This window comes from Salmo trutta, unplaced genomic scaffold (assembly GCF_901001165.1).
Source record: "Salmo trutta unplaced genomic scaffold, fSalTru1.1, whole genome shotgun sequence".
NCBI classification, from domain to species: Eukaryota; Metazoa; Chordata; class Actinopteri; order Salmoniformes; family Salmonidae; genus Salmo; species Salmo trutta.
In genome coordinates, this window is record NW_021823319.1 from 994726 (window position 1) to 1017357 (window position 22632).

The 22632-nt window shown below is 43.9% G+C and overlaps 1 protein-coding gene across 1 annotated transcript in view; it reads right to left on the reverse strand.

Moving 5' to 3' along the window:
• LOC115190131 (alpha-actinin-2) overlaps window positions 1–22632 on the reverse strand; it is a 39682-nt gene that overhangs the window by 15007 nt on the left and 2043 nt on the right. Inside the window, exons 2-6 of the mRNA XM_029748625.1 lie at window positions 7058–7172; window positions 6460–6579; window positions 4144–4230; window positions 3606–3693; window positions 347–425 (exon numbers count right to left, since the gene is read on the reverse strand). Of these exons, the coding sequence (XP_029604485.1) occupies window positions 347–425; window positions 3606–3693; window positions 4144–4230; window positions 6460–6579; window positions 7058–7172 (489 nt within the window). The remainder of the gene's footprint in view (window positions 1–346; window positions 426–3605; window positions 3694–4143; window positions 4231–6459; window positions 6580–7057; window positions 7173–22632) is intronic.

Sequence of the window (22632 nt, forward strand, 5' to 3'; positions counted from 1 at the left end):
TGTTCTGCTCTCCAGTGTCAAGGCTAACCCTGCTCTGGTATGGGCTAACCCTGGGCAAACCCTGTTGGTATGGGCTAACCCTGAGTGAATCTCGATGTAGTAAACAGGGCTCTTGAACATGTGAATCTCTATTTAGTAAACAGGGCAGTTGGGTTAGTGTGGTGGCTGGCGGCTGCATCTCCCGTCATGCACTTCAGCCCAGGTCTTGGACCAGACCAGCCAGAGTGCCAGTCTATTTGTGCCATCATACCATGACAATGAGCGACAAGGAGTTGGCACAAACAGACTGGCACTGAGCCAGTCCTAGACCAGCATGCATCGGACTCAGGCCACAGCAGACAGAGACCTTGTTGAGCTTGGCATAGTCGATGAGGTCAGGACGGTGTCTGTGTATCAGGGCACACAACGCAAGGCCGTCCTTCCAGCTTCACAGCCAACCAGGGGGAGAGAATCATATCGTCACAGCGGGCCGCCACATCAACAACCAATTAAAATGCCTTTATCTAACAGTCTTCTAAGGTTAAGGGCCAATTAAATTTGACTTCCTACTAAAGCTTTGTGTTCATTGGTTCTCAGACTGATAGGTGCAGGTGTGGTGATACTGAGGATTTGTTTACATTGCAGTTTAGAATAATTAACATAGCAGGTTAGGATAATTAACATAGCATGTTAGGATAATTAACATAGCAGATTAGGATAATTAACATAGCAGGTTAGGTTAATTAACATAGCAGGTTAGGAGAATTAGGTTAAGGTTAGGATAATTAACATAGCAGGTTAGGATAATTAACACAGCAGATTAGGATAATTAACATAGCAGGTTAGGATAATTAACATAGCAGATTAGGATAATTAACATAGCAGGTTAGGATAATTAACATAGCAGGTTAGGATAATTAACATAGCAGGTTAGGATAATTAACATAGCAGGTTAGGAGAATGAGGTTAAGGTTAGGATAATTAACATAGCAGGTTAGGATAATTAACATAGCAGATTAGGATAATTAACATAGCAGGTTAGGATAATTAACATAGCAGATTAGGATAATTAACATAGCAGGTTAGGAGAATGAGGTTAAGGTTAGGATAATTAACATAGCAGATTAGGATAATTAACATAGCAGATTAGGATAATTAACATAGCAGGTTAATTCATTAACATAGCAGGTTATGATAATTAACATAACAGGTTAGGATAATTAACATAGCAGGTTAGGATAATTAACATAGCATGTTAGGATAATTAACATAGCAGATTAGGATAATTAACATGGCAGGTTAGGATAATTAACATAGCAGGTTAGGGAGAATTAACATAGCAGGTTAGGATAATTAACATAGCAGGTTAGGATAATTAACATAGCAGGTTAGGATAATTAACATAACAGTTTAGGATAATTAACATAGCAGGTTAGGATAATTAACCTAGCAGGTTAGGATAATTAACATAGCAGGTTAGGATAATTAACATAGCAGGTTATGATAATTAACATAACAGGTTAGGATAATTAACGTAGCAGGTTATGATAATTAACATAGCATGTTAGGATAATTAACATAGCAGATTAGGATAATTAACATGGCAGGTTAGGATAATTAACATAGCAGGTTAGGGAGAATTAACATAGCAGGTTAGGATAATTAACATAGCAGGTTAGGATAATTAACATAGCAGGTTAGGATAATTAACATAACAGTTTAGGATAATTAACATAGCAGGTTAGGATAATTAACCTAGCAGGTTAGGATAATTAACATAGCAGGTTAGGATAATTAACATAGCAGGTTATGATAATTAACATAACAGGTTAGGATAATTAACGTAGCAGGTTATGATAATTAACATAGCAGGTTAGGATAATTAACATAGCAGGTTAGGATAATTAACATAGCAGATTAGGATAATTAACATAGCAGGTTCGGATAATTAACATAGCAGGTTAGGATAATTAACATAGCAGGTTAGGATAATTAACATAGCAGGTTAGGTGAATTAACATGGCAGGTTAGGAGAATGAGGTTAAGGTTAGGATAATTAACATAGCAGGTTAGGAGAATGAGGTTAAGGTTAGGATAATTAACATGGCAGGTTAGGTGAATTGACATGGCAGGATAGGAGAATGAGGTTAAGGTTAGGAAAAGGGTTAACTGCAGTTGTTAACAACTGTTGTCCCCGGCACGACCACTAGTTGGAGCTGTAGGTCTACTCTATCCAGCCACAACCGGTAGAAAGGTAAACAAACCATCTCTGTCGACAAATCATCAGTAAAGAGTACAAGCCTTTCTATTAGACTGCTCTCTCTGCTGCAGAACTCAGTCAAATGGATGGTTGTGCTTCTCCAGACTGACATCAATGCACTTTGATCGGTCAGGGAAGAGGCTTCTACCCAGCAGTTAAAGGCCCAATGCAGCCGTTTTTATATCAATGTCAACTCATTTCTGGGTAACAATTAAGAACCTTACTGTAATAGTTTTCCATTGAAATTGACAAAAATAGCTTTTTTTGTTGTTGCAAAAAAAATAAATTCTCAAGCAGATTTTGGCTAGGACTCTCTGGGAATGGTCTGAACGAGGAGAGGAAAACTGGAAACTAGCTGTTATTGGTAGATAGGTTTGGAACTCTGTTTGTTATTGGTCTATTAACCAATTTACAGCCTGGTGATGTCACCAGGCAAGCCGAGACTCCCGCCCATGGAAACCTGCTGATTAGAAGGTTCTGTGTAGATTTTACTTTCAACCAATCAACTATCAGGAAATAACACTGATCAAATGTTTTCACACTTTTACAGTGCTAGTTTCATCAGCTGTTGTTCAATATGATACAAATCACAGGGGGGAAAAAAACAACATTTTGACTGCACTGGGCCTTTATCAGATTTAATCACAACCAATGAATGGCAAAGCTGAGTGTTCTTTTTAAAGCCCTGATCTTAAATGGGGAAACGTAAGCATTTATTGGACTGGCTGGACTGCTGATAAACACTGAATTAACACGCATATTTCCTCTCCCCCCCCCTCTCTCTCTCTCTCTCTCTCCTCTTCTTTCCCTCTCTCTCTATCTCGCTCTCCTCTTTCCCTCTCTCTCTCTCTCTCCTCTCTCTCTCTCTCTCTCTCTCTCTCTCTCTCTCTCTCTCTCTCTCTCTCTCCTCTCTCTCTCTCTCTCTCTCTCTCTCTCTCTCTCTCTCTCTCTCTCTCTCTCCTCCTCTTTCCCTCTCTCTCTCTCTCTCTCTCTCTCTCTCTCTGTCTCTCTCTCTCTCTCTCCTCCTCTTTCCCTCTCTCTCTCTCTCTCTCTCTCTCTCTCTGTCTCTCTCTCTCTCTCTCTCTCTCTCTCTCTCTCTCTCTCTCTCTCTCTCTCCTCTCTCTCCTCTCTCTCTCTCTCTCTCTGTCTCTCTCTCTCTCTCTCTCTCCTTGCAGACAGAGAACGGGAATGTAAATGTCTGAAGGATGATAACACATCACTGACAAAACGTTGATTCCTTTACTTTATATTCAGAAATGTATTTTTAAAACCCCTTTTTATAAAATATTAAAAACACACAGACAAATAGACGACCATTTACAAGGCTGTGATGGGGACTTGAATGTCACTCAGTAAACGGACTCACTTGACGTGGAAGTTCTGGACATTGACATTCCTGTAGGGGGCAGTCTTTCTCTGGCACCACAGAAGAAGACCCTCCTTAGCAGAGGTTTCTACAGGAGAGAACATGGTGATGTTTATTGTGACAAGCGTACAGTCCTGGCTCTATCAAACACTCTGAAGGTCCATGTTATGGGCTGTATGCTGCTCTTCTACGACAGCCACATTCATTACGGGACGGTTTCCCAGACACAGACTAGTCCTGTACTAAGAAGCACTTTTAAACTACATGACTATACTAACTAACCTTCCATAGAGATAACATACTATAACTACATGACTATACTAACTAACCTTCCACTGAGATAACATACTATAACTACATGACTATACTAACTAACCTTCCACTGAGATAACATACTATACACTATAACTACATGACTATACTAACTAACCTTCCACTGAGATAACATACTATACACTATAACTACATGACTGTATTATCTAACCTTCCACTGAGATAACATACTATACACTATAACTACATGACTGTATTATCTAACCTTCCACTGAGATGTCTTGGATGGCGAAGCGCAGGATGATGGTCCAGATCATTCCCAGAGTCATCTTAATGTTGCCGTCCACAATCTCTGCAGGAGAAACAGGTCAGTAATGGAGTAGTCATGGAGAAGTCCTGGTCTTTATCGACCAGGTCCGTGTGTTTCTGATTCCTCCATTAAATACAATATACTGGCATTCAAATGATATGCAATGTTCAATGTCACACATTAATAAAATATTATAGTATAATATTCTATAAATACTAGAGTATTTATACTATAGTATTTACTGTAGTATTCAGTAGTACTTACAGTTAACTGTGGTGAAACAGAACTATAATACACCTTCAGCTGTGGTGAAATAGAACTATATTACACCTTCAGCTGTGGTGAAATAGGACTATAATACACCTTCAGCTGTGGTGAAATAGGACTATAATACACCTTCAGCTGTGGTGAAACAGAACTATAATACACCTTCAGCTGTGGTGAAATAGGACTATAATACACCTTCAGCTGTGGTGAAATAGGACTATAATACACCTTCAGCTGTGGTGAAATAGATCTATAATATACCTTCAGCTGTGGTGAAATAGAACTATAATACACCTTCAGCTGTGGAGAAATAGGACTATAATACACCTTCAGCTGTGGTGAAATAGATCTATAATATACCTTCAGCTGTGGTGAAATAGAACTATAATACACCTTCAGCTGTGGTGAAATAGGACTATAATACACCTTCAGCTGTGGTGAAACAGAACTATAATACACCTTCAGCTGTGGTGAAATAGATCTATAATACACCTTCAGCTGTGGAGAAATAGAACTATAATACACCTTCAGCTGTGGTGAAATAGATCTATAATACACCTTCAGCTGTGGTGAAATAGAACTATAATACACCTTCAGCTGTGGTGAAATAGGACTATAATACACCTTCAGCTGTGGTGAAATAGAACTATAATACACCTTCAGCTGTGGAGAAATAGGACTATAATACACCTTCAGCTGTGGTGAAATAGAACTATAATACACCTTCAGCTGTGGTGAAATAGATCTATAATACACCTTCAGCTGTGATGAAATAGGACTATAATACACCTTCAGCTGTGGTGAAATAGATCTATAATACACCTTCAGCTGTGGTGAAACAGGACTATAATACACCTTCAGCTGTGGTGAAATAGGACTATAATACACCTTCAGCTGTGGTGAAATAGAACTATAATACACCTTCAGCTGTGGTGAAATAGAACTATAATACACCTTCAGCTGTGGTGAAATAGAACTATAATACACCTTCAGCTGTGGTGAAATAGAACTATAATACACCTTCAGCTGTGGAGAAATAGGACTATAATACACCTTCAGCTGTGGTGAAATAGGACTATAATACACCTTCAGCTGTGGTGAAATGGGACTATAATACACCTTCAGCTGTGGTGAAATAGGACTATAATACACCTTCAGCTGTGGTGAAATAGATTTATAATACACCTTCAGCTGTGGTGAAATAGAACTATAATACACCTTCAGCTGTGGTGAAATAGGACTATAATACACCTTCAGCTGTGGTGAAATAGGACTATAATACACCTTCAGCTGTGGTGAAATAGGACTATAATACACCTTCAGCTGTGGTGAAATAGGACTATAATACACCTTCAGCTGTGGTGAAATAGAACTATAATACACCTTCAGCTGTGGTGAAATAGGACTATAATACACCTTCAGCTGTGGTGAAATAGGACTATAATACACCTTCAGCTGTGGTGAAATAGGACTATAATACACCTTCAGCTGTGGTGAAATAGAACTATAATACACATTCAGCTGTGGTGAAATAGAACTATATTACACCTTCAGCTGTGGTGAAATAGATCTATAATACACCTTCAGCTGTGGTGAAATAGATCACACCTTCAGCTGTGGTGAAATAGATCTATAATACACCTTCAGCTGTGGTGAAATAGAACTATAATACACATTCAGCTGTGGTGAAATAGAATTATAATACACCTTCAGCTGTGGTGAAATAGATCTATAATACACCTTCAGCTGTGGTGAAATAGAACTATAATACACATTCAGCTGTGGTGAAATAGAATTATAATACACCTTCAGCTGTGGTGAAGTAGGACTATAATACACCTTCAGCTGTGGTGAAATAGGACTATAATACACCTTCAGCTTTGGTGAAATAGAACTATAATACACCTTCAGCTGTGGTGAAATAGGACTATATTATACCTTCAGCTGTGGTGAAATAAGACTATAATACACCTTCAGCTGTGGTGAAATAGGACTATATTATACCTTCAGCTCCAATGGAGACCAGCTTCACTCCTTTGCTGGTGATGTACTCAAGAGCTTTGTTGACGTTGGCTATCTTGTGGAAGCGCATCTTCCCTCTGTCTGGTTTGGGAAGTCTTTCACCTGAGGAAGAGGAGACGTGTGGCTGTATTATTGAAGTCTTTCACCTGAGGAAGAGGAGACGTGTTGCTGTATTATTGAAGTCTTTCACCTGAGGAAGAGGAGACGTGTGGCTGTATTATTGAAGTCTTTCACCTGAGGAAGAGGAGGCTGGTGGCTGTATTATTGAAGTCTTTCACCTGAGGAAGAGGAGGCTGGTGGCTGTATTATTGAAGTCTTTCACCTGAGGAAGAGGAGGCTGGTGGCTGTATTATTGAATTCTTTCACCTGAGGAAGAGGAGGCTTGTGGCTGTATTATTGAAGTCTTTCACCTGAAGAAGAGGAGGCGTGTGGCTGTATTGACGAATCGGACACATCTTTCAGATGAAAAATCAGTGGGTACCAATAGCCGCACGCACGCACGCACGCACGCACGCACGCACACACACACACACACACACACACACACACACACACAACACACACACGCTGTGAGACCTACCAGAAATGACTTCCAGCAGCAGCATGAGTTTCAGCCCGTTCCTGAAATCCTCCTCGATGTTTTCAATCCCAGTCCCAGCCTTTCTCAGGTGAGAGTTGCACCAAGCTGTAAAAGTCTGAGTACAACAGACGTACGGATCAACAACGAGTCCGATCGACAAGAGGTTAGACTCGCGCCTGACTCTTTCATGTCTCTTGGAGTATTCTCTGTAAACAAAGCAATCTATGTCAACACTTGACCGTGTACAGTATACTGGGAAGGGCCTTGGTTGCACAGACAGCTGGACAATTCATTCAGACCCAACGAATCGGTGGTCAGAGAGCCTTTATTGGGGTATCATAGTTATAGAGAGGGTAGAGAGAGCAGTGTTATAACCTGTAGTTATAGAGAGGGTAGAGAGAGCAGTGTTTCCTGTTATAACCTATAGTTATAGAGAGGGTAGAGAGAGCAGTGTTTCCTGTTATAACCTGTAGTTATAGAGAGGGTAGAGAGAGCAGTGTTTCCTGTTATAACCTATAGTTATAGAGAGGGTAGAGAGAGCAGTGTTTCCTGTTATAACCTGTAGTTATAGAGAGGGTAGAGAGAGCAGTGTTTCCTGTTATAACCTATAGTTATAGAGAGGGTAGAGAGAGCAGTGTTTCCTGTTATAACCTATAGTTATAGAGAGGGTAGAGAGAGCAGTGTTTCCTGTTATAATCTATAGTTATAGAGAGGGTAGAGAGAGCAGTGTTTCCTGTTATAACCTGTAGTTATAGAGAGGGTAGAGAGAGCAGTGTTTCCTGTTATAACCTATAGTTATAGAGAGGGTAGAGAGAGCAGTGTTTCCTGTTATAACCTATAGTTATAGAGAGGGTAGAGAGAGCAGTGTTTCCTGTTATAACCTATAGTTATAGAGAGGGTAGAGAGAGCAGTGTTTCCTGTTATAACCTGTAGTTATAGAGAGGGTAGAGAGAGCAGTGTTTCCTGTTATAACCTATAGTTATAGAGAGGGTAGAGAGAGCAGTGTTTCCTGTTATAACCTATAGTTATAGAGAGGGTAGAGAGAGCAGTGTTTCCTGTTATAACCTATAGTTATAGAGAGGGTAGAGAGAGCAGTGTTTCCTGTTATAACCTATAGTTATAGAGAGGGTAGAGAGAGCAGTGTTTCCTGTTATAACCTATAGTTATAGAGAGAGTAGAGAGAGCAGTGTATCCTGTTATAACCTATAGTTATAACCTGTAGTTATGGAGAGGGTAGAGAGAGCAGTGCTTCCTGTTATAACCTATAGTTATAACCTGTAGTTATAGAGAGGGTAGAGAGAGCAGTGCTTCCTGTTATAACCTGTAGTTATAACAGAGGGTATAAGGTCTGTCCTCCCCCCTGGCATGTCTCTCTCCCTGCCTGTGTCCTCAGACCAGGTCTGTTCTCCCCCCTGGCATGTCTCTCTCCCCCCTGGCATGTCTCTCTCCCTGCCTGTGTCCTCAGACCAGGTCTGTCCTCCCCCCTGGCATGTCTCTCTCCCCCCTGGCATGTCTCTCTCCCCCCTGGCATGTCTCTCTCCCCCTGGCATGTCTCTCTCCCTGCCTGTGTCCTCAGACCAGGTCTGTCCTCCCCCCTGGCATGTCTCTCTCCCTGCCTGTGTCCTCAGACCAGGTCTGTCCTCCCCCCTGGCATGTCTCTCTCCCCCTGGCATGTCTCTCTCCCCCCTGGCATGTCTCTCTCCCCCCTGGCATGTCTCTCTCCCCCTGGCATGTCTCTCTCCCCCCTGGCATGTCTCTCTCCCCCCTGGCATGTCTCTCTCCCCCCTGGCATGTCTCTCTCCCCCCTGGCATGTCTCTCTCCCCCCTGGCATGTCTCTCTTCCCCCTGGCATGTCTCTCTCCCCCTGGCATGTTTCTCTCCCTGCCTGTGTCCTCAGACCAGGTCTGTTCTCCCCCCTGGCATGTCTCTCTCCCCCCTGGCATGTCTCTCTCCCCCCTGGCATGTCTCTCTCCCCCCTGGCATGTCTCTCTCCCTGCCTGTGTCCTCAGACCAGGTCTGTTCTCCCCCCTGGCATGTCTCTCTCCCCCCTGGCATGTCTCTCTCCCCCTGGCATGTCTCTCTCCCTGCCTGTGTCCTCAGACCAGGTCTGTTCTCCCCCCTGGCATGTCTCTCTCCCCCCTGGCATGTCTCTCTCCCCCCTGGCATGTCTCTCTCCCCCTGGCATGTCTCTCTCCCCCCTGGCATGTCTCTCTCCCCCCTGACATGTCTCTCCCCCTGGCATGTCTCTCTCCACCCTGGCATGTCTCTCTCCCCCTGGCATGTCTCTCTCCCCCTGGCATGTCTCTCTCCCCCTGGCATGTCTCTCTCCCTGCCTGTGTCCTCAGACCAGGTCTGTCCTCCCCCTGGCATGTCTCTCTCCCTGCCTGTGTCCTCAGACCAGGTCTGTCCTCCCCCTGGCATGTCTCTCTCCCTGCCTGTGTCCTCAGACCAGGTCTGTCCTCCCCCTGGCATGTCTCTCTCCCTGCCTGTGTCCTCAGACCAGGTCTGTCCCTCCCCTGGCATGTCTCTCTCCCTGCCTGTGTCCTCAGACCAGTGTATTTTTAAGGTGGTTGGATTTCAGCGCTGGCTGTAATTTATGAGTGACTGAAGTTGTCACGGTTGTTATTTGAAGGAACAAAGGTTCTCCTGGTTTTGATGCTCTCTGTTCTCTCGTGTGTGTGTATGTGTGTGTGTGTGTGTGTGTGTGTATGTGTGTGTGTGTGTGTGTACCTGTGTGTGTGTGTGTGTGTGTGTGTGTGTGTGTGTATGTGTGTGTGTGTGTGTGTGTGTGTGTGTGTGTGTGTGTGTATGTGTGTGTGTGTGTGTGTGTGTGTGTGTGTGTGTGTGTGTGTGTGTGTGTGTGTGTGTGTGTGTGTGTGTGAGTACCTGTGTGTGTGTGTGTGTGTGTGTGTGTGTGTGTGTGTGTGTGTGTGTGTGTATGTGTGTGTGTACCTGTGTGTCTGTGTGTGTGTGTGTGTGTGTGTGTGTGTGTGTGTGTGTGTGTGTGTGTGTGTGTGTGTGTACCTGTGTGTGTGTGTGTGTGTGTGTGTGTGTGTGTGTGTGTGTGTGTGTGTGTGTGTGTGTGTGTGTGTGTGTGTGTGTGTGTGTGTGGTTGTTGAGATCGTAAATCTATTGACCCAGCTGGGGAAAAAGCTAACGATCGTCCTTCAACGTTAACATGACGGTACAGAACACGTGGCTGTGAATGAGAGCGCTGTCCAGACAACACATTACCCTGTAAAAAGGGTTTTGTTTCCTGATTGTCAGAGTCTTTACAGTAGGATGCAGGAACAGCTAACATAACAGACTAGGACCTTTATAAACCCATATGTTTATTTAACTCGGCAAGTCAGTTAAGAACTAATTCTTATTTATAATGACGGCCTGTCGGGGAACAGTGGGGTTTACTGCCTTGTTCAGGGGGCAGAGCGACAGATTTTTACCTTGTCAGCTCGGGGATTCGATCCAGCAACCTTTCTGTTTACAGGCCAAACGCTCTAACCACTAGGCTACCTGCCGCCCCCCTCTAACCACTAGGCTACCTGCCGCCCCCCTCTAACCACTAGGCTACCTGCCTCCCCCCTCTAACCACTAGGCTACCTGCCTCCCCCCTCTAACCACTAGGCTACCTGCCTCTCCCCCTCTAACCACTAGGCTACCTGCCGCCCCTCCACTCTAACCACCAGGCTACCTGCCGCCCCTCCACTCTAACCACTAGGCTACCTGCCGCCCCTCCACTCTAACCACTAGGCTACCTGCCTCCCCTCCACTCTAACCACTAGGCTACCTGCCGCCCCTCCACTCTAACCACTAGGCTACCTGCCTCCCCCCTCTAACCACTAGACTACCTGCCTCCCCTCCACTCTAACCACTAGGCTACCTGCCTCCCCCCTCTAACCACTAGGCTACCTGCCCCCCCCCCTCTAACCACTAGGCTACCTGCCTCCCCCCTCTAACCACTAGGCTACCTGCCCCCCCCCCTCTAACCACTAGGCTACCTGCCTCCCCCCTCTAACCACTAGGCTACCTGCCTCTCCCCCTCTAACCACTAGGCTACCTGCCGCCCCTCCACTCTAACCACAAGGCTACCTGCCGCCCCTCCACTCTAACCACTAGGCTACCTGCCTCCCCTCCACTCTAACCACTAGGCTACCTGCCGCCCCTCCACTCTAACCACTAGGCTACCTGCCTCCCCCCTCTAACCACTAGACTACCTGCCTCCCCTCCACTCTAACCACTAGGCTACCTGCCTCCCCCCTCTAACCACTAGGCTACCTGCCGCCCCTCCACTCTAACCACTAGGCTACCTGCCTCCCCTCCACTCTAACCACTAGGCTACCTGCCTCCCCTCCACTCTAACCACTAGGCTACCTGCCTCCCCCTCTAACCACTAGGCTACCTGCCTCCCCCCTCTAACCACTAGGCTACCTGCCGCCCCTCCACTCTAACCACTAGGCTACCTGCCGCCCCTCCACTCTAACCACTAGGCTACCTGCCGCCCCCCTATAACCACAAGGCTACCTGCCGGCCCTCCCCTCTAACCACTAGGCTACCTGCCGCCCCCCTCTAACCACTAGGCTACCTGCCTCCCCCTCTAACCACTAGGCTACCTGCCTCCCCTCCCCTCTAACCACTAGGCTACCTGCCTCCCCTCCCCTCTAACCACCAGGCTAACTGCCTCCCCCCCTCTAACCACAAGGCTACCTGCCGCCCCTCCACTCTAACCACTAGGCTACCTGCCTCCCCCCTCTAACCACTAGGCTACCTGCCCCCCCCCTCTAACCACTAGGCTACCTGCCTCCCCCCTCTAACCACTAGGCTACCTGCCTCCCCCCTCTAACCACTAGGCTACCTGCCGCCCCTCCACTCTAACCACTAGGCTACCTGCCTCCCCTCCACTCTAACCACTAGGCTACCTGCCTCCCCCTCTAACCACTAGGCTACCTGCCTCCCCCCTCTAACCACTAGGCTACCTGCCGCCCCTCCACTCTAACCACTAGGCTACCTGCCGCCCCTCCACTCTAACCACTAGGCTACCTGCCGCCCCCCTATAACCACAAGGCTACCTGCCGCCCCCCTCCTCTAACCACTAGGCTACCTGCCGCCCCCCTCTAACCACTAGGCTACCTGCCTCCCCCTCTAACCACTAGGCTACCTGCCTCCCCTCCCCTCTAACCACTAGGCTACCTGCCTCCCCTCCCCTCTAACCACCAGGCTAACTGCCTCCCCCCCTCTAACCACAAGGCTACCTGCCGCCCCTCCACTCTAACCACTAGGCTACCTGCCTCCCCCCTCTAACCACTAGGCTACCTGCCTCCCCCTCTCTAACCACTAGGCTACCTGCCTCCCCTCCACTCTAACCACTAGGCTACCTGCCTCCCCCCTCTAACCACTAGGCTACCTGCCGTCCCTCCACTCTAACCACTAGGCTACCTGCCTCCCCTCCACTCTAACCACTAGGCTACCTGCCTCCCCTCCCCTCTAACCACTAGGCTACCTGCCTCCCCTCCCCTCTAACCACTAGGCTACCTGCCTCCCCTCCACTCTAACCACTAGGCTACCTGCCTCTCCTCCACTCTAACCACTAGACTACCTGCCTCCCCTCCCCTCTAACCACTAGGCTACCTGCCTCCCCTCCCCTCTAACCACTAGGCTACCTGCCTCCCCCCTCTAACCACTAGGCTACCATGCCACCCCCCTCTAACCACAAGGCTACCTGCTACCCCGTATGTTTCCTAGTACAAGGGAAACTACCAACAGTAAATACCTACTCAGTACTGGAATAGTTTCATAAAGAGTGCGTCAATCTAATAAAACATTTGTTGAAAATCCCATTAGTCCCGTTGGTATGAAGAGATTGGAGAGACAGGCTCAAGGAGATGCGTAATAGTTTTTTTTTATTAAACCCAAATTAAGTCGTGCCGTGTAAATGCACGGGGACGAAGACCAAACAAACACATAACCAAAAACACAGGGTAGAAACCCAAAACAAAAGAGCGAGGAGCACCTCGAATAAATAACACACACGCGCACAATGATTAACGCACGGGACGAGACCCGGAATCATCTGAGCGATCCACAACGGCACGGAAGCCTAAAAAACACACAGCACAGGTACTCACACGCACCAACGGACATTGGAACAATAATCGACAGCCCCAATGGAAACCAAATGGCACACTTATACAAGTAAAATCAGTGGGAATTGGGGACAGGTGTGCATAAGGAAAGTTCCGGATTGATCCGTGACAATCCCCATCAAAATCCATCAGTTTAAAGTAGAGATCTCTTTTTTTTGTTGTTGCATGGGCTGCGTCTCAATCCGGACATCGGCCTATGTCTGCCTTCCTCGTCTGTGGTGGAAGGTGGCGGAGCTACAGCTGTGTTTGTCACACCAGGAGACGTCCTGAAAAATCTGTCTTCTCACGAAAATGTCCGTAGAGTCCAAACCGTTCGGGCTACAAACGAATATGACCCCTCTATGGAAAGGGGAGACTCTCACCAACTCGTCTGAAGGTAACCCAGTACAGGTTTAAAACATTAAATGTAAGTGTGGAGGTAGTTCTTTGCCAACAAGAAAAGGGTTAATACAGTCAGGTTCATAAGTATTTGGACAGTGACACAATTGGCACCATTTTGGATCTGAACGCCGCCACAATGGATATGAAAGGAACCAATCAAGATGTTCTTTAAACGTAGACTTTCATCTTTAATTTAAGGGTTTTATCAAAATTATTGTATGAACTGTGTCGAAATTACAACCATTTGTACATACTGTATCCCCCCCAATTTTAGGGGCTCAAAAGTAATCATAAATTAAATTGTGAGTTTTAATAGTTGGTTGCAAATCCTTTGCAGTCAATGACTTCCTGAAGTCTGGAACACATAGACATCACCAGATGTTGGGTTTCTTCCCTGGTGATGCTCTGCCAGGCCTTTACTGCAGCTGTCTTCACTTCTTGCTCGTTCTTGGGGCGTTTTGCCTTCAGTTTTGCCTTCAGCAAAATGAAATGCATACTCAATTGGATTCTGGTCTGGTGATTGACTTGGCCATTGCAAAACATTCCCCTTCTTTGCCTTAAAAAAAGTATTGGTTTGCTTTCACAGTATGCTTCAAGGGTCATTGTCCATCTGCACTGTGAAGCGCCGTCCAATGAGTTTTGAAGCATTTGGCTGAATCTGAGCAGATAATAATATTAGCCCTTAACACTTCAGAATTCATCCTGCTGCTTTTTATCAGCAGTCACATCATCAATAAAATACAAGGGAACCAGTTCCATTAGCAGCTATACATTCCCAAGCCATAACACCGCCTCCACCATGCTTCACAGATGAGGCAGTATGCTTCTGATCATGAGCAGCTACTTCCCTTCTGCATTCTCTTCTCTTCCCATCATTCTGGTACAAGTTGATCTTTGTCTCATCTGTCCAATGGATGTTGTTCCAGAACTGTACAGGGTTTTTTTTTTTTTTTTTTACATGTTTTTATGGCAAATTCTAATCTGGACTTCCTGTTTTTTGAGGTTTACCAATGGTTTACAGTCTTGTGGTAAACCGTTTTGTATTTACTCTGGTGAAGTCTTCTCTTGATTGTTGACTTTGACACAGATATGCCTACCTCCTGGAGGGTGTTTTTGATCTGGACAACTGTTATGAAATGTTTTTTTTTCCTTCTTCACCAGGGAAATAAATTCTTCTGTCATCCACCACCGTTGTTTTTCCGTTGGTTTTCTGGGACTTTCGGTGTTCCTGAGCTCACCAGTGTGTTCTTTCTTTTTAACAATGTTAAAAAATGTTTTAGCCAACTCTCTGATGGATTTGTTTTTCAATGTTTTGGCCCAGTAATGGCTTGCTTCACTGGCAGTGACAGCTCTTTGGACTTCATATTGAGGGTTAACAGCAACAGATTCCAAATGCCACACGCTTGAAATCAACTCTAGACATTTAATCTGCTTACTTGTAAATGAAGCAATGAGGGAATAACACACCTGGCCATGGAGCAGCTGAGCAGCTAATTGTCCTAATTACTTTTGGTCCTTTAAAAAGGGGGGGGGACCGCATATAAAAAGTGCTGTAATTCCTGCACCGTTCACCCGATTTGGATGTAAATACCTTCAAATTAAAGCTGAAAGTCTGTAGTTTCTGCTCATATTCATTATTTAATGTCAACTCCAATACGCTGTGGTAGACAGCTAAAATAATAACAACTTGGTCAATGTCCAAATATTTATGGACCTGACTGTATGTGTCCAAAAAGCGTAAATATTTCCTGAGCTTTCTTATATCTCCTAGATATAGGACAGATACTTCAAAACCTTATTCCTTATTATTTATTAGATTTTTTTTTTTTTACCCTTTTTTCTCCCCAATTTCGTGGAATCTAATTGGTAGTTACAGTCTTGTCCCATCGCTGCAACTCCCCTACGGACTCGGGAGAGGCGAAGGTTCGAGAACCAAGCGTCCTCCGAAACACAACCCAACCCAGCCGCACTGCTTCTTGAGGAGGGGGGAGCATCTTAAAACAATTCCATATGTTAGATTAGTAGGAGGGGGAGCATCTTAAAACAATTCCATATGTTAGATTAGTAGGAGTGGGGAGCATCTTAAAACAATTCCATATGTTAGCCCCCAATATACCGTTCAGTCAAGTCATATGAGTCAATGGTAGAACTATAGCGCCCCCTGTTGGTTCAATAGGACCACGTCACTATGGGGGCGTTGCATGGCTTTCTGAAAGGGGGTAGTGACACTGTGGCAAACTGTCAACTTAACAGGAATCATAAAATAAACTCATTATTAACAAATGTTTTCACGTTTGTAAAAAATTCTATTATCCAGAATGATGGTTGGGAATATGACCTCTCCAGGTACTAAACCGCATCCCAAACGGCACCATAAACTTCCCCTTCTTGCCATCCTGCGGTTGACCTGAGTGATGGCTTAGTTCTTAGATGGAGTTTCCGATGCGGCCGTAAAAAGGGACTCAACGCTGTAAAACAGGAAATGAAGTAGTTCTGACCTGACCCTGAGAGGAAGTCCGTGTGCCCTAGCTGTGAATCTGGTCGAGTTTATCAATAGCTCCTTATTAAATATAATGTCTCCATCTCACTGTCTGTCGCAGCCTGGTGCATCTCAAAGGTCCAACTGGACAACACCATATTCAATCCAATATTGTGTCTGTTATCCTCTCTGGGCCAGGTGGGACGTGGGACCTAGTCAACAGCCAGTTGAATCCCGTGGCGTGATATTCAAATACCTTAGAAATGCTATTACTTCAATTTCTCAAACATATGACTATTTTACACCATTTTAAAGACAAGACTCTCGTTAATCTAACCACACTGTCCGATTTCAAAAAGGCTTTACAACGAAAGCAAAACATTAGATTATGTCAGGAGAGTACCCAGCCAGAAATAATCAGACACCCATTTTTCAAGCTCGCATATAATGTCACAAAAACCCAGAAGACAGCTAAATTCAGCACTAACCTTTGATGATCTTCATCAGATGACACTCCTAGGACATTATGTTATACAATACATGCATGTTTGGTTCAATCAAGTTCATATTTATATCAAAAACCAGCTTTTTACATTAGCATGTGACGTTCAGAACTAGCATACCCCCCGCAAACTTCCGGTGAATTTACAAAAAATTTACTAAATTACTCACGATAAACGTTCACAAAAAGCATAACAATTATTTTAAGAATTATAGATACAGAACTCCTCTATGCACTCGATATGTCCGATTTTAAAATAGATATTCGGTGAAAGCACATTTTGCAATATTCTGAGTACATAGCCCGGCCATCACGGGCTAGCTATTTAGACACCGACCAAGTGTAACCCTCACCAAAATCAGATTTACTATTAGAAAAGTTTGATTACCTTTGCTGTCTTCGTCAGAATGCACTCCCAGGACTTCTACTTCAATAACAAATGTTGGTTTGGTTCAAAATAAGCCATAGTTATATCCAAATAGCGGCGTTTTGCTTGTGCGTTCAAGACACTATCCGAAAGGTAAATAAGGGTCACGCGCCCGACGCGTTTCGTGACCAAAAAATTCTAAATATTCCATTACCGTACTTCGAAGCATGTCAACCGCTGTTTAAAATCAATTTTTATGAGATTTTTCTCGTAAAAAAGCGATAATATTCCGACCGGGAAACCCTGTATACGTTCAAGGAGAGATAAAGTAAACATGGAGTCGGCCCATGCACGCCCCTCCATTCTCATTGTCTTTTGATAGACCACTTAGTGAAGGCGATAACGTGTTTCAGCCTGGGGCTCCAAAGCAACCATTCAAATTTCTGGCGCCTTCTGAGAGCCTATGGGAGCGTTAGAAAATGTCACGTCATGTATGCCAGAGATCCCCAGTTTTGGATAGAGATGATCAAGAAGGCCATGAAATGGTCAGAGAGAGCGCTTCCTGTTTGGAATCTCTCAGGTTTTGGCCTGCCAAATGAGTTCTGTTATACTCACAGACACCATTCAAACAGTTTTAGAAACTTTAGGGTGTTTTCTATCCAAATCAAACAATTATATGCATATTCTAGTTTCTGGGCAGGAGTAATAATCAGATTAAATTGGGTACGTTTTTTATCCGGCCGTGCAAATACTGCCCCCTATCCCCAACAGGTTATACATCTGATTCATTATGCATAAAAGGTACAGTAATCCTTAACACAGTTGTGCTAGCTGGTACACTTGGTTTTTTCGGTCCCAAATAGGCACCCTATTCCCTATAATAGTGCACTACTTTTGACCAGATCCCTGATCTACAGTAGTGGACTATAGAGAATAGGGTGCCATTTGGGACACTACTTTGAACAGATATTGTTGGGACAAAAGATAGTTCTGCCAGAACTGTAAGTCTCTATTGACCGGAACCCAGATCCTGAAATACAATAACCTGGTAATGGGGGGACGGGGACATTGCTATCCCCCAATGGTTAAAACTCCTCCAGGGTTTAACATAGCTGCTCTCTGTGGTCACTGCTATATTGTTGTCTCTGTCTGGCAGCACCATAGGCAGGGAAGGAAGCCCTGCCATTCATGTTGAATGAGATCTAGTCTATTACAGTACAGTAGGTTCTATATGGAGGGGTACAGTAGGTATTTATACATGGTTCTATATGGAGGGGTACAGTAGGTTCTATATGGAGGGGTACAGTAGGTATTTATACATGGTTCTATATGGAGGGGTACAGTAGGTATTTATACATGGTTCTATATGGAGGGGTACAGTAGGTATTTATACATGGTTCTATATGGAGGGGTACAGTAGGTTCTATATGGAGGGGTACAGTAGGTATTTATGCATGGTTCTATATGGAGGGGTACAGTAGGTATTTATACATGGTTCTATATTGAGGGGTACAGTAGGTATTTATACATGGTTCTATATGGAGGGGTACAGTAGGTTCTATATGGAGGGGTACAGTAGGTATTTATACATGGTTCTATATGGAGGGGTACAGTAGGTTCTATATGGAGGGGTACAGTAGGTATTTATGCATGGTTCTATATGGAGGGGTACAGTAGGTATTTATACATGGTTCTATATTGAGGGGTACAGTAGGTAATTATACATGGTTCTATATGGAGGGGTACAGTAGGTTCTATATGGAGGGGTACAGTAGGTATTTATACATGGTTCTATATGGAGGGGTACAGTAGGTATTTATACATGGTTCTATATGGAGGGGTACAGTAGGTTCTATATGGAGGGGTACAGTAGGTATTTATACATGGTTCTATATGGAGGGGTACAGTAGGTTCTATATGGAGGGGTACAGTAGGTATTTATGCATGGTTCTATATGGAGGGGTACAGTAGGTATTTATACATGGTTCTATATTGAGGGGTACAGTAGGTATTTATACATGGTTCTATATGGAGGGGTACAGTAGGTATTTATACATGGTTCTATATGGAGGGGTACAGTAGGTATTTATACATGGTTCTATATGGAGGGGTACAGTAGGTATTTATACATGGTTCTATATGGAGGGGTACAGTAGGTATTTATACATGGTTCTATATGGAGGGGTACAGTAGGTATTTATACATGGTTCTATATGGAGGGGTACAGTAGGTATTTATACATGGTTCTACATTGAGGGGTACAGTAGGTATTTATACATGGTTCTATATGGAGGGGTACAGTAGGTTCTATATGGAGGGGTACAGTAGGTATTTATACATGGTTCTATATGGAGGGGTACAGTAGGTATTTATACATGGTTCTATATGGAGGGGTACAGTAGGTTATATATGGAGGGGTACAGTAGGTATTTATACATGGTTCTATATGGAGGGGTACAGTAGGTATTTATACATGGTTCTATATGGAGGGGTACAGTAGGTTCTATATGGAGGGGTACAGTAGGTATTTATACATGGTTCTATATGGAGGGGTACAGTAGGTATTTATACATGGTTCTATATTGAGGGGTACAGTAGGTATTTATACATGGTTCTATATGGAGGGGTACAGTAGGTATTTATACATGGTTCTATATGGAGGGGTACAGTAGGTATTTATACATGGTTCTATATGGAGGGGTACAGTAGGTATTTATACATGGTTCTATATGGAGGGGTACAGTAGGTATTTATACATGGTTCTATATGGAGGGGTACAGTAGGTATTTATACATGGTTCTATATGGAGGGGTACAGTAGGTATTTATACATGGTTCTACATTGAGGGGTACAGTAGGTATTTATACATGGTTCTATATGGAGGGGTACAGTAGGTTCTATATGGAGGGGTACAGTAGGTATTTATACATGGTTCTATATGGAGGGGTACAGTAGGTATTTATACATGGTTCTATATGGAGGGGTACAGTAGGTTATATATGGAGGGGTACAGTAGGTATTTATACATGGTTCTATATGGAGGGGTACAGTAGGTATTTATACATGGTTCTATATGGAGGGGTACAGTAGGTTCTATATGGAGGGGTACAGTAGGTATTTATGCATGGTTCTATATGGAGGGGTACAGTAGGTATTTATACATGGTTCTATATTGAGGGGTACAGTAGGTATTTATACATGGTTCTATATGGAGGGGTACAGTAGGTATTTATACATGGTTCTATATTGAGGGGTACAGTAGGTTCTATATGGAGGGGTACAGTAGGTATTTATACATGGTTCTATATGGAGGGGTACAGTAGGTTCTATATGGAGGGGTACAGTAGGTATTTATACATGGTTCTATATTGAGGGGTACAGTAGGTATTTATACATGGTTCTATATGGAGGGGTACAGTAGGTATTTATACATGGTTCTATATGGAGGGGTACAGTAGGTATTTATACATGGTTCTATATGGAGGGGTACAGTAGGTTCTATATGGAGGGGTACAGTAGGTATTTATACATGGTTCTATATGGAGGGGTACAGTAGGTATTTATACATGGTTCTATATGGAGGGGTACAGTAGGTATTTATACATGGTTCTATATGGAGGGGTACAGTAGGTATTTATACATGGTTCTACATTGAGGGGTACAGTAGGTATTTATACATGGTTCTATATTGAGGGGGAAAGTAGGTATTTATACATGGTTCTATATGGAGGGGTACAGTAGGTTCTATATGGAGGGGTACAGTAGGTATTTATACATGGTTCTATATGGAGGGGTACAGTAGGTTCTATATGGAGGGGTACAGTAGGTATTTATACATGGTTCTATATGGAGGGGTACAGTAGGTATTTATACATGGTTCTATATGGAGGGGTACAGTAGGTTCTATATGGAGGGGTACAGTAGGTATTTATACATGGTTCTACATTGAGGGGTACAGTAGGTATTTATACATGGTTCTATATGGAGGGGTACAGTAGGTTCTATATGGAGGGGTACAGTAGGTATTTATACATGGTTCTATATGGAGGGGTACAGTAGGTATTTATACATGGTTCTATATGGAGGGGTACAGTAGGTTCTATATGGAGGGGTACAGTAGGTATTTATACATGGTTCTATATGGAGGGGTACAGTAGGTATTTATACATGGTTCTATATGGAGGGGTACAGTAGGTATTTATACATGGTTCTATATTGAGGGGTACAGTAGGTTCTATATGGAGGGGTACAGTAGATATTTATACATGGCTCTATATGGAGGGGTACAGTAGGTTCTATATGGAGGGGTACAGTAGGTATTTATACATGGTTCTATATGGAGGGGTACAGTAGGTATTTATACATGGTTCTATATTGAGGGGTACAGTAGGTATTTATACATGGTTCTATATGGAGGGGTACAGTAGGTTTTTATACATGGTTCTATATTGAGGGGTACAGTAGGTTCTATATGGAGGGGTACAGTAGGTATTTATACATGGTTCTATATGGAGGGGTACAGTAGGTATTTATACATGGTTCTATATGGAGGGGTACAGTATGGTTCTATATGGAGGGGTACAGTAGGTATTTATGCATGGTTCTATATTGAGGGGAACAGTAGGTATTTATACATGGTTCTATATGGAGGGGTACAGTAGGTATTTATACATGGTTCTATATGGAGGGGTACAGTAGGTATTTATACATGGTTCTATATGGAGGGGTACAGTAGGTATTTATACATGGTTCTATATGGAGGGGTACAGTAGGTATTTATACATGGTTCTATATGGAGGGGTACAGTAGGTTCTATATTGAGGGGTACAGTAGGTATTTATGCATGGTTCTATATTGAGGGGTACAGTAGGTTCTATATGGAGGGGTACAGTAGGTTCTATATGGAGGGGTACAGTAGGTTCTATATGGAGGGGTACAGTAGGTTCTATATTGAGGGGTACAGTAGGTATTTATGCATGGTTCTATATGGAGGGGTACAGTAGGTTCTATATGGAGGGGTACAGTAGGTTCTATATGGAGGGGTACAGTAGGTTGCCCCTGATATCGTGACAGATCAGTGACAGATTATTTGTCTTTTGTAAAAATAAAAATAAAAAGTTACCTGGTCTGGGTATAAATTCTAGAGTAGACGAAGTACATTTGATCATGTAAGTACATGAACTTGGTTTATATTGTAAAAAAAAAAAAAGGTCTGTAGATGTAAATGAACATTATCTATCATGTTAGTTATTGATCAATACAGACACAGTCCTCCAGTCCCAACCGAGGACCAAGGACATTGTCTGAGCCAACTCTGTATAACCCCCCCTCCTCCTCTCTAGTCCATTAGCTATAATTAGCTTATAGCATCCATTCTGTCCCCGCTTCGGCCCTAGAGGACGTCACGTACATTCTCTGTGTTACCAGACTATCTGTTGACAGTTCTCATAAAACACACGAATCCAAGGAACGGCAGCGAGAGAGCTGGAGCTGAAGCGCAGGTCATTGCTATGCTGCCTGGCTGCCTGGGAGTTATTGTTGGCTTGACTGTCATGGCTGCCTGGGAGTTATTGTTGGCTTGACTGTCATGGCTGCCTGGGAGTTATTGTTGGCTTGACTGTCATGGCTGCCTGGAAGCTATTGTTGGCTTGACTGTCATGGCTGTCTGGTGCCCGCTTTACCCACATAGTGTCTCTCACACTGTAC